Raw genomic sequence first — 18,897 nt, forward strand, 5'->3', positions numbered from 1 at the left:
TTGACAAGTACTGTCAGCCTTTTACTTACTAATATTGGGAGGGGGTTGAAAGCTGCCCCTGAGAAGCACAAATGCAATAATAAGTCACACAATCACAAAACGCCACGAGAGTGCTACAAAACAAACCTCTATGCCTTGTGAACAGAGCAGAAGAATAATAAAAAAGAAGTGCAGAAAAGCAACTATCACATTTGTTTACCAACTATACTAGTAAAACACTATATTACACACACTGTTATCATGTGAGGAAATTAGATTCCACTTGAGCAGCAGAGCTACCTGCACAATCATATTTAACAACTTCCTGCAGCTCCACGTTATACATAAACCTTCGAAAAAAAAAAGGAAATCAAATGCATTGCAGTGTGTGACGTACAGCACGAGTTGCTTATCGTGGCAGCTTACACTCGAATAATGATCTGGCAGGTTAGAGTGATTCTGCTTAGGTGTACTGGTGCAATCATGATGAAGCATGTAAAGTAACTTCGTTGCAGCCACTTGTCATCGACAAGTTAAGTGTAGGTATTCCCACCAGATTACGAAGAGCACTGACAATTCTGTTGTGGGAATATTTGGAATAAGTAAACTGTAGTGCTTTATTTTGAAACATTCTTACTCTCTTTTTTTCTTGTAAACTTCCATGAAGGCAACAGTAATCATTCGAGAACAAATGGTTTAAGGCAAAGTGCAACAAAATCTCATTTTGTCTAAAATGGCTTTAAATGAGTAGCGCATATTACTGAAACAATCTCGATGAAGCTTCAAGGCCGGCAATTTCCTTATTAGCTTTAAAGTAACGCCTAAGCAAATGATGCATGCACCTGATTGTTAGTGGATGTGATACCAGTATACCAGTACCAGTATACCAGAAATACCAGTATCGTCACCTCTTGAGATTTTCACTGCACTGTGGGCATTGCCTAATGTCGGACGTCACGCTGAGCAAACCCCACTGGTTCTCAATTTTGTGGGCTGCGAGTCACTTCTGGCAAGTGATAATCAGTTCCGATTTTTTTTTTTTTCACGATGCATCCACTCGTTTTTCAAATGCAACATTTTGCACAAAGGCTACTCTTTATCTGTACACTATCCAAAACTAGGCTTTTTATGCATTCTGAAAATATTTTGTTTGCTATTAGCGTTTAAACTACTGCCCGTGGTTCTTGGTTAGTACAGTCCGGTGGAGATGCTTTTCGCTCACTCGGTCGTCTCTCTCTCCTCCGGACCACCCCCTCGCAGGCCATTTACAAGATGGTGGGGTCTGTGATGAAGATGCCGGAAGACGAGTCGACGCCCGAGAAGCGCACCGACAAGATCTTCCGGCAGATGGACAAGAACATGGACGGAAAACTCTCGCTGGAGGAGTTTATTGAGGGCGCCAAAAGTGATCCCTCGATTGTGCGGCTACTCCAGTGCGACCCCCAGTCCTCCCACTGATCGCCGCCACCACTGCCTCCTGCCGCCGCCGCCGCCCTCTTGCGCCGCCCTGCCCACTCACCGGTGCATCAAGCTGCTGCTGCTACCTCCTCTCCCGTCAGACCCACCAATCACGGCCGAGCACGAGAGCTCTTTTTTTTCCTCTCTTACTTTCACTGGGGAAGCCCCGCTCTGTGTGCTCCCCCCTCCGATTCCCTCGCTCTTTCTCGGATTCAACTGCAACAATGCTTTTTGTGAGTTTTGACACCATGGGCACGAGTTGTGTCCTGGAATGATGAATTCTGGTGATATGTCGCTTTTGCCGTGTGCCATTTGATTGATCCAGTGAAAGGTGTTTCATTTAATTTCGTTTGTTTCAACCATAACTTCCAGAACGCATTATGTACAGTTGGCCAGTTGGCCAGTTGGCCAGTACAGTTGGCCAACTTGGACAATACGCCTATAGCCGGCTAACTTTAGCAAATATGGGCTGTATGGAGCAAAGCTTGAATGCTTTGAAAGGAAGACGCTTTAAGTTAGCTCATTCAAGGCACGCCAACCAGGAATCTCAAGCACCTTCTGCAGGAGAAGCAGAAAGGGTGTTTAAGGCTTGTCCTGGTTAATTATGATGGTGACTGTGCATACGGGGAGGCATTAACTTGTTCATTTGCTCGGAAAATTATGTACGTAGTAAAAAAAATAACAAACTAAACAATATGCAAAGAGTAAAATGCAGTCTGTCAATTATGTATTTCTGGCATAGCAGTTTTGTTACCTTGTATAATAACTCTAGATTATTAGCCCAAGAGAAATTTTTGTTTAACTAGAAGTGCTCGTTTGATTAACAAAGCTGATAAACTAACAGGCGCATTTGCAAGACATGTTCATGTGCAAGAGTGGTGAGAAAACATGTGTGGACACATCTCACATTGACATTGTTTTTTTTTGTGATGCTTCGTTGTCAAAGGCATTGACATTAAGGCTGAATATTATTTTTCAGGCAGGTTTCTGTCAGCGTATGCTAATTGCCAGTACCAGGGGAAGTTGATTCAATGAAAAAATTTACGTGCAAACAGACATATTTGTTGTCACCATTATTTTTGTGATGCATACTTGTTGCGAGTGTTGGTCTAGAAATCCATTATTGCTTTAACCCTAGTGAATTTAGTTGCTATCACGTCATCAAACAGGCCAAGCTATGGGCAGTCGTAATATTCCATGCACACTTGTCTAGAGACGTCTGTCGTGTCCAACTAATACACTTTCTGTTGCAGCAAGACATTAAATGCGCTTGCTTATCTTTCTCAGCTGGCTGCACCCTCAGAGAATATGACGAGGCCAATCACAAACACGAAGTGCTAGTAAAGAATGATGAAAAATTCGTTGTTGTTTGTGTGGCTACCTTCCCCATAGTGTGGGTGGTACGAAAGCAATGCAACCAAGCAAACAGGCAAACAGCTGTGTTAAGTACACACGCTACCCAATGAAAAACCGTAAGTGACATTACGGATGACATGCACTTTGTGCCTCTGCTACATATCCTGCGCCTGAGCGACGCATTACGCGGAAATCGGCATCGCGTTTGAATGAAGCAGTGTCGCCAAAAGTGATCATTCCGGTAGACCTGGCCCCTGGCTTGCTCCGGTGCCACTAGGCCACACCAGTTTTGTACAGAGCGTGCCATCAGTGTGGCATGTGAATACAGCACTGTCTGCACTGCTCTTGCACTTTCTGCACCACTCATTGTGAAAGGCAGTGATTACTCGTTTCCAGTCTCGGGCCAGTCTGTACTGAATGCTGTATTGGTTTTCGAGGCAAAGGTTAATGGTCCTCCTGGTGGAAGGGATGTCTTGTTCACGCTCAGCTATCACTGTTCCGCAGTTTAATACCATGTTCGGGTGCAGTGTCTGCTGATTTAATACAGACAGAATTAGATGTAGACGTCTACGGCAATGCTTAGCTTAAGGACGCAAATTTTCTGAGAGAAATGATGGTACTGTCCTTTTTTTTTTTTAGGAACGTGAACACTGACAGAATGTGGAGAGGTCTTCTTAAGGCAGAAGGTAGAGAGATTTGGCTTTCTAGTGACAGATGGCGCCAGCATTTCCTTCGCTATGAAAATAGTGCGTTGGTGCGTCACAACTGCAGACTATTCATACTGCATCTAAACATGGCATTAAACAAATTGCAACACCAAATAAGTGCTACTTGTTTGTGAAATTTGAATGCGAACAACAGTTTAGCTGAGAGAGCCTCCATACCAGTCTCCTTCGGTATGACTTCGATATGACTTTGTAATGGAAGTGTATAGCATTGTTAAATGTAAAGTTAAAAATTCCTGACCCCGTGAAATCGGTTTTGTCAATGCATGCTGTTTGACGAAACCTGAGGGTGCTGCAAGCCAGTTCTGCAAAGTAGAGCCAGACTATTCAACTGTGCTTAAAAATGGAACACCTGAGAGAACGGCTCTCTCAAAGCTGGCATGCGAGGAAAAGTCATGCCCAGGGGCCATGACCTCTGTTTTAAACGGTGTTGGCTCTGCATGAAATTTCGAGCACGGAAACAGGATGTTTGGCTGCTGCTTTGCTTGGTTGTCTCTGCAGCAAAGCACTGGGTGTGGCCACATGCTAACGCTATTTAAGTTGCAAAGCCGTAGCACAGATGTGTTGTGCAAAAAAAAAGAAACATAAATGCTATTGCACACAAATGCTGCTTTCTGTAAACGCAGCACTGGTGCTTTTTTCGCTCCTCGTTAACTGCTTGTCCGGTACATGCGGGCTGTTGGACTCTGTTGCCTTATCATTGCCCGCTTGCTTCATGCTCAAGCACGTATACTTTTTCTTGTCTAGTGGCAACCCTCTAATGTTACTAGGTTTATTCTGTAGAAAGTTTCTAAAAAAATTCCTTCATTGCATTTCTTGCATTGATTGCATGTTGCATCTATTTCAAGAGGAGTACTGGCATAACATATTCATCTGACTCTCTTTGCATTAAATGAAGGTTCGATTATTCTAAACCCTCGAAAGGATAGCAGCAAGTGTCGGAGCACTCTAAGTAGCGTACTTTAATGCTCGTTTCTACAAAACTGCTTCGGTACACAGGAGCTGTATGCGTCACGGTACGCTGGCTCACTTCTTTCCTGCAACCGGTGCAGTTGCGATACTTCGGGACAGCCAAAAAGACACGTGTGCAGTACTCTCATTTGCTTTCTTAAAGATGACATCATCATTCGCTAGCCTTATTGCTACACACCGTCAGCAAATTTATCTCTGGGTCTGGGCTTCGCAAATGTTTGTGATGTCAATCCAGCATTTCTAGACCGAATTTAGTATCATATATGTTTCCCAACCACCTGCCTGCTAAAAGAGTCAGTTTTATGGGTGAGAGCTGTAGTCTCCAACTTAAATATACAAATACATATATATATATAAAATGTGTCAGTACTCCTTTCAAACTCCCAAAGTGCCATTGATCTGACATTCTGTGTTTCTTTGCACCACTGATTTCATTGCCGTTTTCCCGTATCTTCCTTGTTTGTGGGGATCAGTGGCCATTAATGCTCCGTAATACCGTTCGATTCAGCTTTTCAAGCGTCGTGCGGGTACTCATTGTGGAGATAGGTGGACTCTAATGGTGTTCTTAAAGAATTGTTCGAGTGTTCATTTGAAACTGTGGCGCTTGGCATTCTTTTTGGGACACCTCTCATGCTCTGTGCTGTGACATGGGACGCACTTACGCGACGCTACTTGAAATTCAAGTGTGTGTGGTAAATTAAAGAAGTACTGTGTCTGGCAGTCGTAGAGCTGCAATCTGACTACTCAATGACTGACGGCTTTTTGTCTCTTTTGTGCATGGTTTAGACACTCTTGTGATCATAAAACTGCAAGTGCATTCTGAGCACTTGGCGTTTGACTTCTTGTTATTGCGCAGAAATGATGGCTGTTGAGGCTGTGATTGGGATTTACGGTTTTCCTTGCATTTTGTGCGATGTTGCATTTTCTGTGCGAACAGTGTCATGAACCTCTTGGATGTTTGGTATCTTATTTTGAACATTTGTGTGGCATGTCCTTATGGATGCCCTAAGAGATGTCTGCCGTGTATGTTTCAAGATGCAAGCTGCAGAAGGCTTGCACCTTTGCCTCTTTTAATTTTTATTCCTCCTGTTTGTTTTGCTCAAATCATTTGTCAACTGGGCTTGTTCTGTGGGCTTGTCTTGGGTTGCCAAATGAGTATACTATCTTTAGAATCATGTGATCACACTCAAGGCCACATTATCATCTTAGGTCTTAGCTCAAGTTGTTCTCATTGGGACTCCTCAGAAGGCAGAATTTTCGCCACTCCGAAGTTCTAGGGGGAGCACACAGCTCAATCTGGCTTTTGCATTCTCGGCAGGAGTTCTTGTTCTTATTTAGTTTTTCTTTGCATTCGAAACAGCAGTTTGTCTCTCCTAGCTCTCTCGGTCTTCTTTCAGTGCAGTAGCATAGAAAACATCATACTTTTGGTGTCAAATTTGGTCATACCCATGCCGTTAAGATCAGAGCCGAGACTTGGAAGACCTTGGCTTTGAAATATCTTTTGTTTTTGCACGTGTGATGAGCGCTCCTCCACATTTTTTTTTATACATCTAAAAGCGGCCTCTGTAGAAGTTGTTTGGTTCCCATGAAAGAGTTCTTTATCAAGTGCCGAGGGCAGTTTGATCTTACGCCACTGTCTACTTAAGATGCTCTTCACTTCAGCTACTTTATCGCAGTCAATAACCTTTGAAGAGTCTTTGCCCTCCCCACGCATCACCTGTGTCTGGCTTTCCCAGTGATTTTGATGCACCTTAGGCATGATGCCCGGTGATAGTACCTGCAAACGGTGCTTTTGCAAGGCCTATCAGGAATTCGCGGCTTGGAGGAAAGATATCGAAAAGTTTTTTGTGGAGTGGTGGCAACCGCAAGGTTGTTTGCGCCGATGGCGCCCTTCCCGTTGGCTCTATGTGGCAACGCATTCTTCCCCATGGTCGCCGCAAGGTTTTGTACAGCTTTGGCGACATTGTCAGCGGACTGAAAGTGCGAATTGTGGTGTCCAGCAACACAGACGTCATTTTGGTCTTGTTAATACTGGGGGGTTAGGGCAAGGGTGAAACAATGAAAGGGTGGTGAGAGGAGACTATAAGTTGGCCCCAGGCATTGCTCAAAAGTGTCACGATGTGAATGGACAGCAGAATGGACAGAAACAAACAAAAAAAAAGGTGCGACGGCTCTGCGCTGCAGGCTTTGAAATACATGATGAGTCTGTGAGTGTTTCTGTTGCGGGCTGTATGTACAGAATAGTACACTCGAATCTTGGAATAAGAATAGGCAGGAGGAAACGCTGCGCCCCCGCGCCCTTTGGTGTGGCTTTACGATAACGTCAGAAGCGACACTCCTTGGTGTCTAGAGTATTCTGCATACTGGCACCCTCTGGTGGCAATGACGTAAACCCTAGTGCATGCTGATTGCGGCACTCTAAGCATGCATTTAGGAGTCTACGCACTCTCTCACTGTTCTTTCTTTTACGTAAGATCATCCGATCGCTGGCACATGTTGCATCATGCACGGGTGTCTCCTTTGCTTGCTGCTTATAACTGTTCCACTAGTTAAATGTGTGAAGTTATTTTTTTTCTTCTCCAAACCGTGTATGGTAGCATTCATGTGCGATCTTTCAAAAAGCCTCTTGTGTCATTGCCGTGAGTGAGAAAAAAAAAAAAAGAGGACTATTCATTTGTAATGTGTGCAGACTGTGGTGTGCCTTAACACTCACAGACTCTCATTACTGCGAGGTCTTGCAGTTGCATTCTCTGTGCGTTGTGATGAAGTTGGTCCTCTTCACCGTGACTTGCATGGTTGCCAGCTGTTTCTCTTCTTGCTTTTCTTCTTGCGGGTGGGAATAAAGCAGCAACGTGTGGCACAGGTGACCCGACGAGTCGTTAGTGCTCCGTATTTTTCAGACCAGCCTGTCACTATTTGCACGCGAGCCCCGTTTCGCGGCAGTGTTGCACTGAGTCCGCCATTGTTGCAGCCTCTTGAGCCAAAATATAATATTCCTTAGTCATTCTATTGTGTACGAAACCTGTTTGCACAATTATCTTTTGTATCAGACCATTTGTGCAAGACTGAAACGTTTCCTAATTGTCTCTTATCGGTCCTTGTCAAATCAAGTGTGATGCTGAATCTCACAAGTCATCTTCCGAAAGGGAGTGCCGAAGCTTGAAGCTTGCTGCTGTGACTGCTGGTGCTTTCCCTTTTTACTGTATTTCTGGCTACTTGCGCCGTTACGGCTTGATCACGATGAACTAACATTGTCTCTAATTGTGTTTGCCTATGTGGTGTTTATGGTACAGATGTGCCCCCCCCCCCCTACATCCTTTGAGGTGTTTTCATACTCAAGCTGTTGCACTTTTTTGACATCTATTCCATGCACCTACTACACTGAATCACTTCGAATACTGACGTTATCCGCATTCTGTAACATTGCTTCTGTGGACACTTGTAGTGCAAGCATATATTTGTCGAGACCCGCCATTATATGCCAGATTGCGACTCGCGACCAGTATGATCAATTTATATTACTCCTGCTTTGAATTACTGAATCGTCGCTTGTGCTGGATTGTGTATGTAAAATGTTTGGTGGTTTCTCTTTTTGTCATGTGCATTTGTGTTGTGCTATCTCCCGGAATACACACCAACACTTTGGTAGCTAGTAGACCTGACTTTGTAACATTTTGATTACGAGCCATTCTTTTGTAATAACTTCAGTTTAATTGATATGAAAATTACGCTGTGCTTCATGCTGTGTTCACACTGTCATTGCACATTCCTGTGATCATGCTATTGTTCACGTCAAAGCTAAATCGGAAAGCTTTCTTAGCAAACGTATTTGACGCCTCTTACAATGTGATGGCAGGTGGAAGAGGTGATGAGAAACCAGCACATTTAATTGCTGTTCACTCATAATTGAGTCTTGGATTATAATTTGTAGAGATGAAGAGTAAACATGCAACACGAGCAAGTTTTACAGCAGCTTACACGTCACCCATTCAAGCACGTATTGGCACGTGTTGCAAGTGATCCGATTCACAAAGTGGTTATAGTTGCATGTACTGCTACACAGCAAGCTACCCTGGACTAAAATTGCATGGCAGAAACTGGGTTAACATTGTTTTTAATAAAGGAACATTAAAGGCAATTATTAACTGAAGCTGGAGGGATAGACTAGTATACTTTCAGGTGTCCAAAATTTTTCTCCAAATGAGAATGGAGCATTTTAGTGAGTATATGATGCCAACGGTAAGGCAGAATTGTCAGCACTGCTGTGATCATAACAGTGCCAGCTTCCACGACAATCTGCCATGTTTTTAACTGGTTGTAGTCATCTAGGGATAGTAAAAATGCTGTTAATGGTGTTGCATTACAACATGCTAAAAGAAGGAAGTGTCGCCAACTTAGCTGTGTATTCCTACAGAAATAGCTTGCTAGTGTTACATGTCTGAAGTGTGTGGCACCCTCTTTGTGTGGCACCTTCATTAAAAATATGTGGTACAGTTGTTCCCAAGAGAGCATGGCCTCAGATTGCCAGCACATTGTGGGCTTCCTATCTAAGAGGTTCTGTTTGTCACAGGCGATTTGAATTTGCATTGGGAAAAAATTGTGTGGCCTCTTCGATTGCAACTTCATCTGCACTTAAGTCACTTCTTGATCTATAGAAACTGCTGTGAGTTTCATATAGGTGATATGTTAATCCACTTTGATTCAGTGTCTGCCTTTAATGTTCCTTTATGGACAGCCCTTATGATGAACTCCCTCACCAAACATTCAAGACAATGATCCTGTTCAACTTGGTGTTCTGTTCCAAACCCTCACAGGTTATTTAGTCATTGTAGACTGAAATACAGTTTGTGTCATTGATGTGGAAATCCACCAAGGCATTGGAGGCAGCTTTTCTTTGAGAATATGGCGTTTATCAAGAAGTAGTTAATGAGTAAGTAAGAAGGGGTGACCTCTGCCTACTCCCTTGTAACTATCTCAGCTTTCAGCTGATGCCTCCTGCAGTCTGATGAAGAAAATGTTGCCTGCTTTCAAGACCACCATGAGGACATGTATTTACAGAAGCATAAAGTGTGTTCCTATTCTTAGTGGCATCACAGGCTTGCCACTTAAACAGCTAAATGGTGCACACTGGAAGGCAAGTTCCATAAGCCAACCTGTCAAAGCAGACAGGCTTTCACTACAGCTAAAAAAAGAATGTGGTGGTCAAATATGAAGTTTCGCATTGACACATGGCACCTGTCTCAAAGCCCTTTTAACTTAGCCGGCTGGCCAAGGACTCGTAGAAAGTCATCAAAGCGCCAGAACGTTCAACCAACTCAACCTCCCCCACTCATCCTCCCCCCAAGAAAAGCAAAAATTCCATGCTATAACAGTATTCAAGAAGGCACTCGTGAATAGTAGTTGAAATTAATAGCTTAAAATTATGCTAAGTACTAGTATGGCACCCTTTTGTTTAACAGTCACAGTAACGCTGATTATTTGGACCCTATTGACAGCAAAGTCTTGGTAAAGTGTGCAACAACGTTGAGTACCTTTATTGACTTCATTAGGCTGTCTATTTTCTCTGCTGGAGAAGTGGAATGGTATTGAATGTGGCCGCCATCTGCATTGACACGTGTGTATATACACGCATATCTCTATGCAGGTACACTTGAGACTCACCTGTTGAGGATTGATGGCACAAATGTGGTTATGAATTTGGGTACAACTCAACTTTGGTTTGGAACAGAAAGCATGTATTGCTTCCGTCTGTGTCAGCTAAGGGTTAATGCCAATCAAACAGTATTTCCTGCTGTCTTCCTGCCTGGCTTCACTTCCAGTGCAATCTGGCACTGCACCGTGATTATCTTTCTCTCTATTCAAGAAGTACTGTGCTTATTTATTTATTGCGAAAAGGGGGACAGCGACACTGTAATGGAAGTGTTTGCTTTCCATTTTTACTTTGTGAGTGAAAGGTTGTGAAGTGCTTGTTCAGCCAAGCTGCATCCTGTGTGACTGTGTGAAAGGCAAATGTGCCCACGTTCGTTCGGAGTTATGATACCCAGAATTTAGAATGACTGTTTGCCGACAAACCAGCACATTCTTTCAATTCTCGAGATCGCTTTTTCTAGTCCAGTCTAAAGCACCAGAAAAGAAGATTTTGTTTCAGTATGCCGATGGCTTTCTGCGATTCAGCAGCCGGCGAGGCGTGCTTGATTCATCGACAGCAAAAATTTCGTGTGTTGTTGCGAAAATAAAGACTGTGAATCTGCTACGATGTGTGTTCGGGTTTGAGCTACTCTTCGTCTTTTCCTGTTTAGCATATTGCAAAAGCATCTTGGTTTCTGTCCTTGATAAACACTGTGAAAATCATGTGCTTCTCATAGTTAAACGTCAGCAGTTTGAACTATTGCAAGCTATGCATGAGAATTGGTGCGTATCAGGTACAAGCTGATGCCGTGCGGCGTAAGCAGTGTGACCTTTAGAAGGTAATGTCATGCTTAGCATTAAACCACTGCTACTCACTCACCGGTCATTTGTTCAGAGTCACAACCACTGGAATGAAAACAGGAGAAGGCAATTAAATGTGGCAACGCGACAAGCCGTCTATACAAACCCCCTGCCGACTGTGGTGACCGTGTCCATCTAGCATCTCGGAAGCGCCGAGAAGAAGGAACACAGATGGGCGACTCTCCTGGCAGATCATCTGGTTTTCCGTGAGCCGTCATCCTTTCTGCAGATCGCTTGGTGTCACCCAGGGCTTTGTACTAAGTGCCCCTCAGTGCTATGGTCAGTGCAAGAGTGAAGGAAGAAAAAAAAAAAAATCTCACCATTGTACTTGGTAGGTGATAGAAAGAGGTCTTAGGTTGGTCTTTTTGCTGGACACAGCTCATTCCATGGTGTATTTATGCCGAGATGCAAAAGGTGCTGAATCGGTTACAATTTTGGGATGGATGGAAGTGGTTGCCATGTTTTGACCTGGCGGCAGCATTGCAGGTGGGGCGAAACAGTGAGGGATAAGCTGTTACACGTTTTCATCAAGTGAAGCCTCATTTTTCATGTGTGGGGGGTTTGCCTGCCATGGTCAGTGGTGGTGGTTGTACTGTGGAGAGGATGGTGGTGGCAACGAGGAAGGGAGAGGTGCAACACTGAGAGGAGGAAAGCCAGTAACGGTGTGTCGGTTGGTTGGCGGAAGTGAGTACGCCGTCAGGCCACGGCGGTGTAGCAGAAACTAAAGTTTTGTTCAGACAAATTCGCTAGGCATCTGCATAACTCCTTTCTTTCATGGCTGCTCCAAGCAGCACCTTCTGGATCTCGGTGTAAACCACCAGTGTTGCTGTGAACCTAAGTTTCTGTGTTATTTGGATGTTTAGACGGAAATAGTGCAGTACTGAATTAAGCATGTCTGCTACAGTAGGCTGTGTAGTGACAAGCTCTGTAGGTGTATTTTATTGTGAAACGAGCATATTGCTCCAAGCCAGACCAAACTAAGGACAGCTCACTTTGGGTGGTACATGGCAAAAAGAAAGGAAAAAGAAATGCAACACAAACAACAGAAGACATATGAGGAGGCACAAACAGGACAATTCCTGTTTGTTCTGTTGTCTGTGCCACTTTCTTTTTTTTTACGCACCCTATATGGCCAACTTGCCCAGTTCTCATTTTCACATTGGGTGATTCTTGTACATTGCGGCCAGTGCAAGTTCCTGGGAGGCCTTGGGCCTCGTAGCAAACATCTAACTACATTTCCCTGTTGGATTTGTAGTGGAACAGTACCGAAAATTGGTATCATATTTAAATGTTGCTCTGACTCTCGGCTGATTGACAGTTTTAGCCTTTACATTGCACATGCCAAATACAGGTCAGGAGTGTTTCATGTGCGAATGACAGGTGCTGAGCATGTGGAGCACGAGTCCGTTTTGTTATTTATTATCTGTGAAATACTTGATTTAGCTAAAAGCTTATTACAGTTCACATTCTATCTCTTTGTGCTGACCTACGTAGGGACATTTAACGGAGCGCACGGTTGCCCTGAGCAAGAAATCTTTTCTTTGTGTGTGTGTGTGAGTGCCCTAGTGATACAACTGTCATGTCTGCTGTTTACTGGTTGCAAAACAATGTCGCAGTGAGCGTCATCAAATGATCTTGTAATAAGGTGCATCTAGGCCGTAGCTTGTACTGACGTTAGGACGTTCTCAGCTTCTGTGTCACTTTTTGGTTTATATAACGATGGGCGCTATACATCTTGATACTAGTGAATGTATCATTCATTGCTGCCGTGATGTAGAGATTAAAATACATACACATGGTGCTTTCCTGCTTGGCATGATTCTCTCATGATCCATGCTTTGGTGCCGGGTTTTTATGATACAGCTGTGTAGTTTTTTAGACAGGCTGTAAGCCGACAGCCTATGACAGCCTGTGTCAAAGCATATTCTTTTTTGTTGCCATATTCTCGACATTGTCAAGACCAGCACAGCAGTGGTAGACAAGTTTTGGCCTTTGTTTTACGTTGATCTTGTCTATTTGCATGAATGAATGTCATCTCCATGACATGTAGCTTGTTAAAGCAGGGGTGTCCCAGCTTTTAATCTGCATTCTTCATTTGAAGGTTGAGGTAGCACTTCCTGCGAGTGGTACTCCAAGACAGCACGACGATGGCTAGAAGTGTTTGGGCCTACCTTTGACGACTCACTGAGATAAATATTTTCAGTGTGGCTTTGTGTCCAGTTCTCGAGCGAGCGCCTCCTGGTGCACGTCGAAGTTCTCGCTTGCATTTCATGCCGTTCGTGGTGCAATTCATTTCCTTTAGTTTTGTTTCGTTTCTGTAATAACACATTATGCCTTGCATATTTTCTCCCAGTAGCCTGTCCTCATAGGTCTAGTGGGGCTCTTGCCATTGCTGCAATAGCACTTGCTAAATTCCACTTTCTTTGGTCACTCATGCAAGCATTTAATTTGTTTCCTGACTGAAAGCACCGTGCTGTGGCCCAAGGTATTTCATAAGGCGTGTCAGTATGAGACAGCTGCCCCTTTTTATTTTCTTACTATCCTTGTTCCTTTTCCGGTGTTTAACAATCTTTACAAAGTCTTTATAATGTGCTTTTCCAAAAATAATGCCGAAGCACTGGTACGACAGATGTACAATTGGGTATTGACAATGGGGAAAAAACATTTATGCGGCACCAAAGAAGGCATTCATTCGGCATTCACTACCATACACTATTTAGCACAGGCAGAGATGTAACTTTGGTGTTCTTAGTGCAGTTCTAGTGGAAGAAAAAAAAAATAACAGTGCCCATTCTTTGGGAATTTGTGGCTGCTCACATTGTTATATATGTACAGGCTCTCCTGTCACATTATTTTCCATGTTCTTCAGGCTAAGCTATGGTCTCTGGTAGCCTCTAGTGCAGTGTAGTTTTGAGATGTGCATTACTTTTGCCCTCATCTAACCAGAAAGTTCAGAAATACAGCAATGTATGGGAACAATGATGCTATTGCATAAAATCGGTAATGTTTCTGATGCTCAGCCTGGACTCGCGTTGGATGTTAGAGCTCGTCTGCACTGTGCCGGGAGCAACTTCAGGGTCAGACGAGAACTGTTGCACGTCACAGAATGGAAGTTCATTATGGTTTAATGTGGCTCTTGTGTAAATTCACTTAGGCATATTCAACACTTCTGAATGGCATTGTAGTAGACTGCGTGCAGTCGCATGCAAGGACATGTCCCGTTTATGGCACTTTCGATTAGGACAAATTGCAGATAGTGTGAAATCTGATGCCTACATGTAGTGTCTGCAGATATGTTTGATAGTACTATTGCCTGTGCACATCTTGCATGACTCCAATACTGTTTTAAAGAGACATACTGAAAAACCATTAATGACTGCAGATTCATTAGGAACCTTTGAGCTCATACCCGACTATAGTAGACACATCTTTGTTTGGACATGTTTGTAAAACCATGTCTTGCACACCGGCCCTCTATATAACACAGGAATGGTAATAATCATGAATTTCCAAAGTGTGTCAGTATGAGACGACTGCCGGTTTTCTTTTCTTGCAAGCCTTGTTCCTCTTCCAGTGTTTGTCAATCTTTACTAAGCCTTTTTAATGTGCGTTTCCATAAATATTGCACATGCTCTTCTATGTGTATGTTTGCGTGGACGTAAGCCAGCATACTCAGTTAGTGTTTACTGCCTTTGCAAAGCAACATAATAACAGCTGTGGAAACAATTTCTTTGTGCGTATTTATCATGAAATATCATATGCACAGTAGCTGTGCGACTCTACAACGTTGTGGCTTTTTTTTTCGTAAGGCGTGTCTGTTGGCAGTGACGGTGTTGTTTGCCTCTGCAGCAAGAGTGTAAAAAGGGTGTAAATGCTATGAACTCTTAAAAATTTTGATTTATTAAGGGTGTAAGTTTGCCATATTAGGTTGTTATAGTTACCAACCTTAGGTTCTGGCTTTGACAACAATTTTACTGTTTTTGTGCACGTTTTCTTTAACTGTGTGTATTGATACTTCCCTGTCATGAAAGCTGTCCATTGTATATGTGTTCAGCAGGGTTTATTACTGGAAGTTGCCTGTCTTACAGCATTAAGGACAAGAAACGAGCACAAGGATGGCATAAATTAATGTTCTCTAGCAAATTAACGCACCAAAGTGTCTAGTAATTTTGAGGTAGTGTCTGATGCTTGCGGTTTGCTTCGGACTAATTTTGTTCTTGCATCAAATTACTATTTTGATTTTGGATCATTCCTAAATAGTAGGTGCGCACCTTTACACAGTAGCTATGTTAAATTTATGCAGAATTGTTAGAGACAGAATGAAACGTCCCAAATTATGGCGATTACTGGTATCCGACAACCACGCTGTCATTAGTTCATTCTTAGATTGCAGTCAACACCAAGCTACATTAGTTGACTACAAGTGTGAAGTTGTGAGGGCATTATATTATGTTTCTTTTTTTTGGCATGTCGGCTGGCTTGTTGGATGTCATTTTTACCTACACGTCCTGCATAGCTGCCTGTGTAATTAGTAGTGTTATTGCAAAGAAAGAGTAAGAAGGAATGAAAAATCTCAAGTCATGCCGGAAAGAATTTATTAAAATATGCAGGTTTGTTAGTGTGGTGAGCTTCTGCAGCAAGATGTTTGGGCTTTTCTTTTTCCTACCAAATGTTGAACTTACAAGCCAGCTTCGGTATTTCATTGCCGATTTCAGGCATAGCGTTCAGTCAGCCCACTCTTTCACCGCCTCCAAGAACTCCAAGACCAGATTTTTTGCTATGAGGGCATTAATTATGCTTTTTGCATAGAGGCCTGGTTGAAGACCGAGACCATTTGAAGAATTGTTGGAAGGCAAATGTCCCAAGAACATTGCCTGGTTTTAACCTGGTTCCGTTGCTTGCGGGATCAGGTTGACATACATGTTGGTAGCTTCTGCAAAGTCGCTTCTCCTGATGCTCTGTGCTGAAACTCTGGGCTTAAGAAGAGGTCTTAAACAAGTGTAGCCATGCATTTGACAAGAAAAGGGTTCAAATTAGTTCTTAGTTTAAAGAGAAAGTTTTGCTGCTTCACAATATCTCTACTGTGGAACCTGAATGGTTGGCTTCTTTCACTGCTCATTGTTAAGTGACAGTGTGTGTGCATGAAAATTTAACGTGGAACTCAAGTGTGTTCGTTAGCAGTGGCATTCTTATCTGCACCCCTCCACTAGAGGCAGGAAATTTAAATGTGCTTATTGCACACCTAGCACTTTGTCTCTTTAGCCTAGAAAGTTCCTCAAGGTCTTATAGATGCATATAGAACATGCGTATATAGAGCGGCAAACTCTTTACTTACTTCATGCTAAAAGAAATGTTTGAAAAGTAACTTCGACTATTCTGTTAGTAGCTGCATTGTAGAACATGCTATAATAACTTCACATTCGTCTATCAATGTTGAAAAAAAATCTGCAGTCTGTAGCATCGCAGCACGAAAGTGCCCTTTAGAAGCAGGTGGAACTAGTGGATAGAGCAAGCTGGCCATGTATTGGAACAGCTGTTCACCAGCTCACCATAACCTAAATATGAAAGCATTGGTAGCATAAGGACATTGTCAAAAGCTAGAATATTAAACTAAAGCTTCTAGCTTCCAACTGAATATTATTGCAAACTGACAATGTGCGATACTTTTTTCACACATAGCTATCGAAGTTGCCCCTGAATTCAGTGCAGATGTTGATTCTGTTGTGAAGATTGACAAAATGTTTCAGTTGTGCAGTTGGTGAATTGCAGTCAGTTGTGCAATTCACTTAAAATTTCTCAAAACTCAAGTATACTCAACATTTCAAGTATAGTAGTGCTGCCTGGCAGGTCTGCTTCGTGTTTGCTACTCAAGAAGGTACTTTGTAGCCTTGCATTTGAATGGGAAATTCACTCAGCACCATGCTTGTGGGCTTCCTAGACGCTAGACGTAGTGTTTCCTACGCATGGACCTCTCAGGCCTCTTTGACACTACCATGTCTCATAGATTTCTGAAAGAACATTTGACCGTAAGCAGGGTGAACTGCTTGCCTTGATTCCTAATTTAGGTGTTCTTAAGCAATACCTTTTAAATGTCTAGTTATTATAAATGTGCCATCGGCAGCTGGTCTATAAGGTTAGAAATGAGAGAAATGCTTCATTCCGGGAACTTCAGTGAATTAGCTAATACCTACCGTTTCACGAATACTTGCTGCATGAGGGAAGTAGCTGTCGACGGTTGCCTTACAGACGATTGCTGCGAGATCGCAGGCCTGCGTTAAGTTTTCACTCCAGACTGGCCTCGCTTCTGATCTTGAACGTGTTATGAAAAAGTGTGTCTTAAGAAACAGACAGCCCAAAAACGTAGGTAAACAGTTTATTGCTTCATGCATGGTTGGTTTCGCAGTGTGAATTGTGAACTCGTGCACAAAACCTAAGTTACTGTTGTGGTTTGTTTGTAACCAGAGCCGTCTACACAAATAAAGAGACGGGGAACCAGTCGTCGTAGTGGCACACAATGTGCGAAGGAGGCTACTGCACTTTTACTTTGCTGACTGTCTCTTGTACAAAGAAAAAAAAAAAAGAAGGGGAGCTTTTTACACAATGTAAGGCTTTAATTAACGTTCATGCAATCGACATGCTGTCTACTCGAGTGCTTTGTCATGGTATGAAAAGCAGAATAAAAAAGGTATTTGCAGTGGCAAAGAAGTGCGTACATAGTTGTGCGTCTCTGCGAACACAATCACCTGTGTTGTCTGTGGGGTCGTGTGCATTGGTGGGTGGGAAGCAAGGACTTCCGGTGACCTGTCCATGAATTTGTGAATTTGTCGTCTTTGGAGCTCTTGATTTGAAGCTATTCATAAAAAAAAAACTATTTTGGAACTTGTAATACCTGTTAATCCCTGTGGCATAGAGTCGCCAGGACCTGCTCCGAAAACGCTTTTTTTCTCTTTTCATCTGTGCTTCGCACTGCTTTGACGATGCTTCAGATGGACGGGACGAGGATTTTCTGAAAGGAGCCTCCCTTAGTACCTTATGAAAAGGCTTCGAAGCAAAGATATTTCGAAAGCTCTTCTGATGTGCCACGTGTTATCTTAAATTATGGCCCCAAACACTCGATGTTTTACTCCGATGGTAGTTGGTGCCTCTCCGATTGGCTCAAAAGGAGAAATGGTAGTCAAATCGGTGTGTTGTGAGAGCGCAGAATAACTGCCAAACTGTGAGTGTCATTGATGTAATGGGCATAAAAAACTGGCACATTCATTAGCCCAGAAACTTCACGTGTCTCTTTTGTGTCGTCCCGCTGGCTGCAAGTGGTCTGAAGGAGTTAAGTGACGTGTTGTGCTCTAGACGAGAACAAGTTGCATATGCAGCCTTTTCTTGTTCACTTCGACGGCATTCACAGAAATGCACATTTGGTCGATACCTAGAACTGGTCACGCGAGATGTCCACGGATTTTCTTTTTCAAGCCGGCTCTTGCGACTTGTGCGACTAAGGGAACGCGAGCGCCTGGTCAGTTTTGTCTCGGAAGTGTGATGGTTCCTCCTTTCGTTGCGGTCTGTGACACCAAGAAATATTTATTTTATGCACTGTTCAGACTTTTGCTTTCCCGCTTATGTGAGTATTGCGTCGTGTTTCGTGTATAATTGTGTGTTGACTGTGGACGGCGTTGAATCTCTTTCATCTTCCTCGTGGGGCGAGTGGGAATTTTGCGAGTGTGCGCTGCCTCTTGTACTCTATTTTTATTTGTCTTGTCATCACGGTTCCCCCTTTGCGCATTCTGACTGTACTCAGAGATGATGAAGATATTAAAAAAAACTGTACATTCTCAGAGCGCGTGCTATGTAGATTGAATGCTAATAAAGTTCAGTTCTTCCCGAAGAGACGTGTGTCTGCTTCTCCAGTGAGTTTCTGGTGCCC

The 18,897-nt window shown here is 43.1% G+C and overlaps 1 protein-coding gene across 4 annotated transcripts in view; it reads left to right on the forward strand.

Annotated features, from left to right (window-relative positions):
* The window catches only part of Nca (neurocalcin homolog), a 181,059-nt gene extending 162,199 nt beyond the window's left edge, over positions 1 to 18,860 (forward strand). For all 4 annotated transcript variants that reach the window (XM_070540435.1, XM_070540437.1, XM_070540438.1 and 1 more), the window contains one exon: positions 1,240 to 18,860. In XM_070540435.1, the coding sequence (XP_070396536.1) occupies positions 1,240 to 1,437 (198 nt within the window). In that variant the 3' untranslated portion in view covers positions 1,438 to 18,860. The remainder of the gene's footprint in view (positions 1 to 1,239) is intronic.
* Positions 18,861 to 18,897: the final 37 nt, after the last annotated feature.

This window comes from Dermacentor albipictus, chromosome 6, assembly GCF_038994185.2.
Source record: "Dermacentor albipictus isolate Rhodes 1998 colony chromosome 6, USDA_Dalb.pri_finalv2, whole genome shotgun sequence".
In the NCBI taxonomy this organism is placed as follows: Eukaryota; Metazoa; Arthropoda; class Arachnida; order Ixodida; family Ixodidae; genus Dermacentor; species Dermacentor albipictus.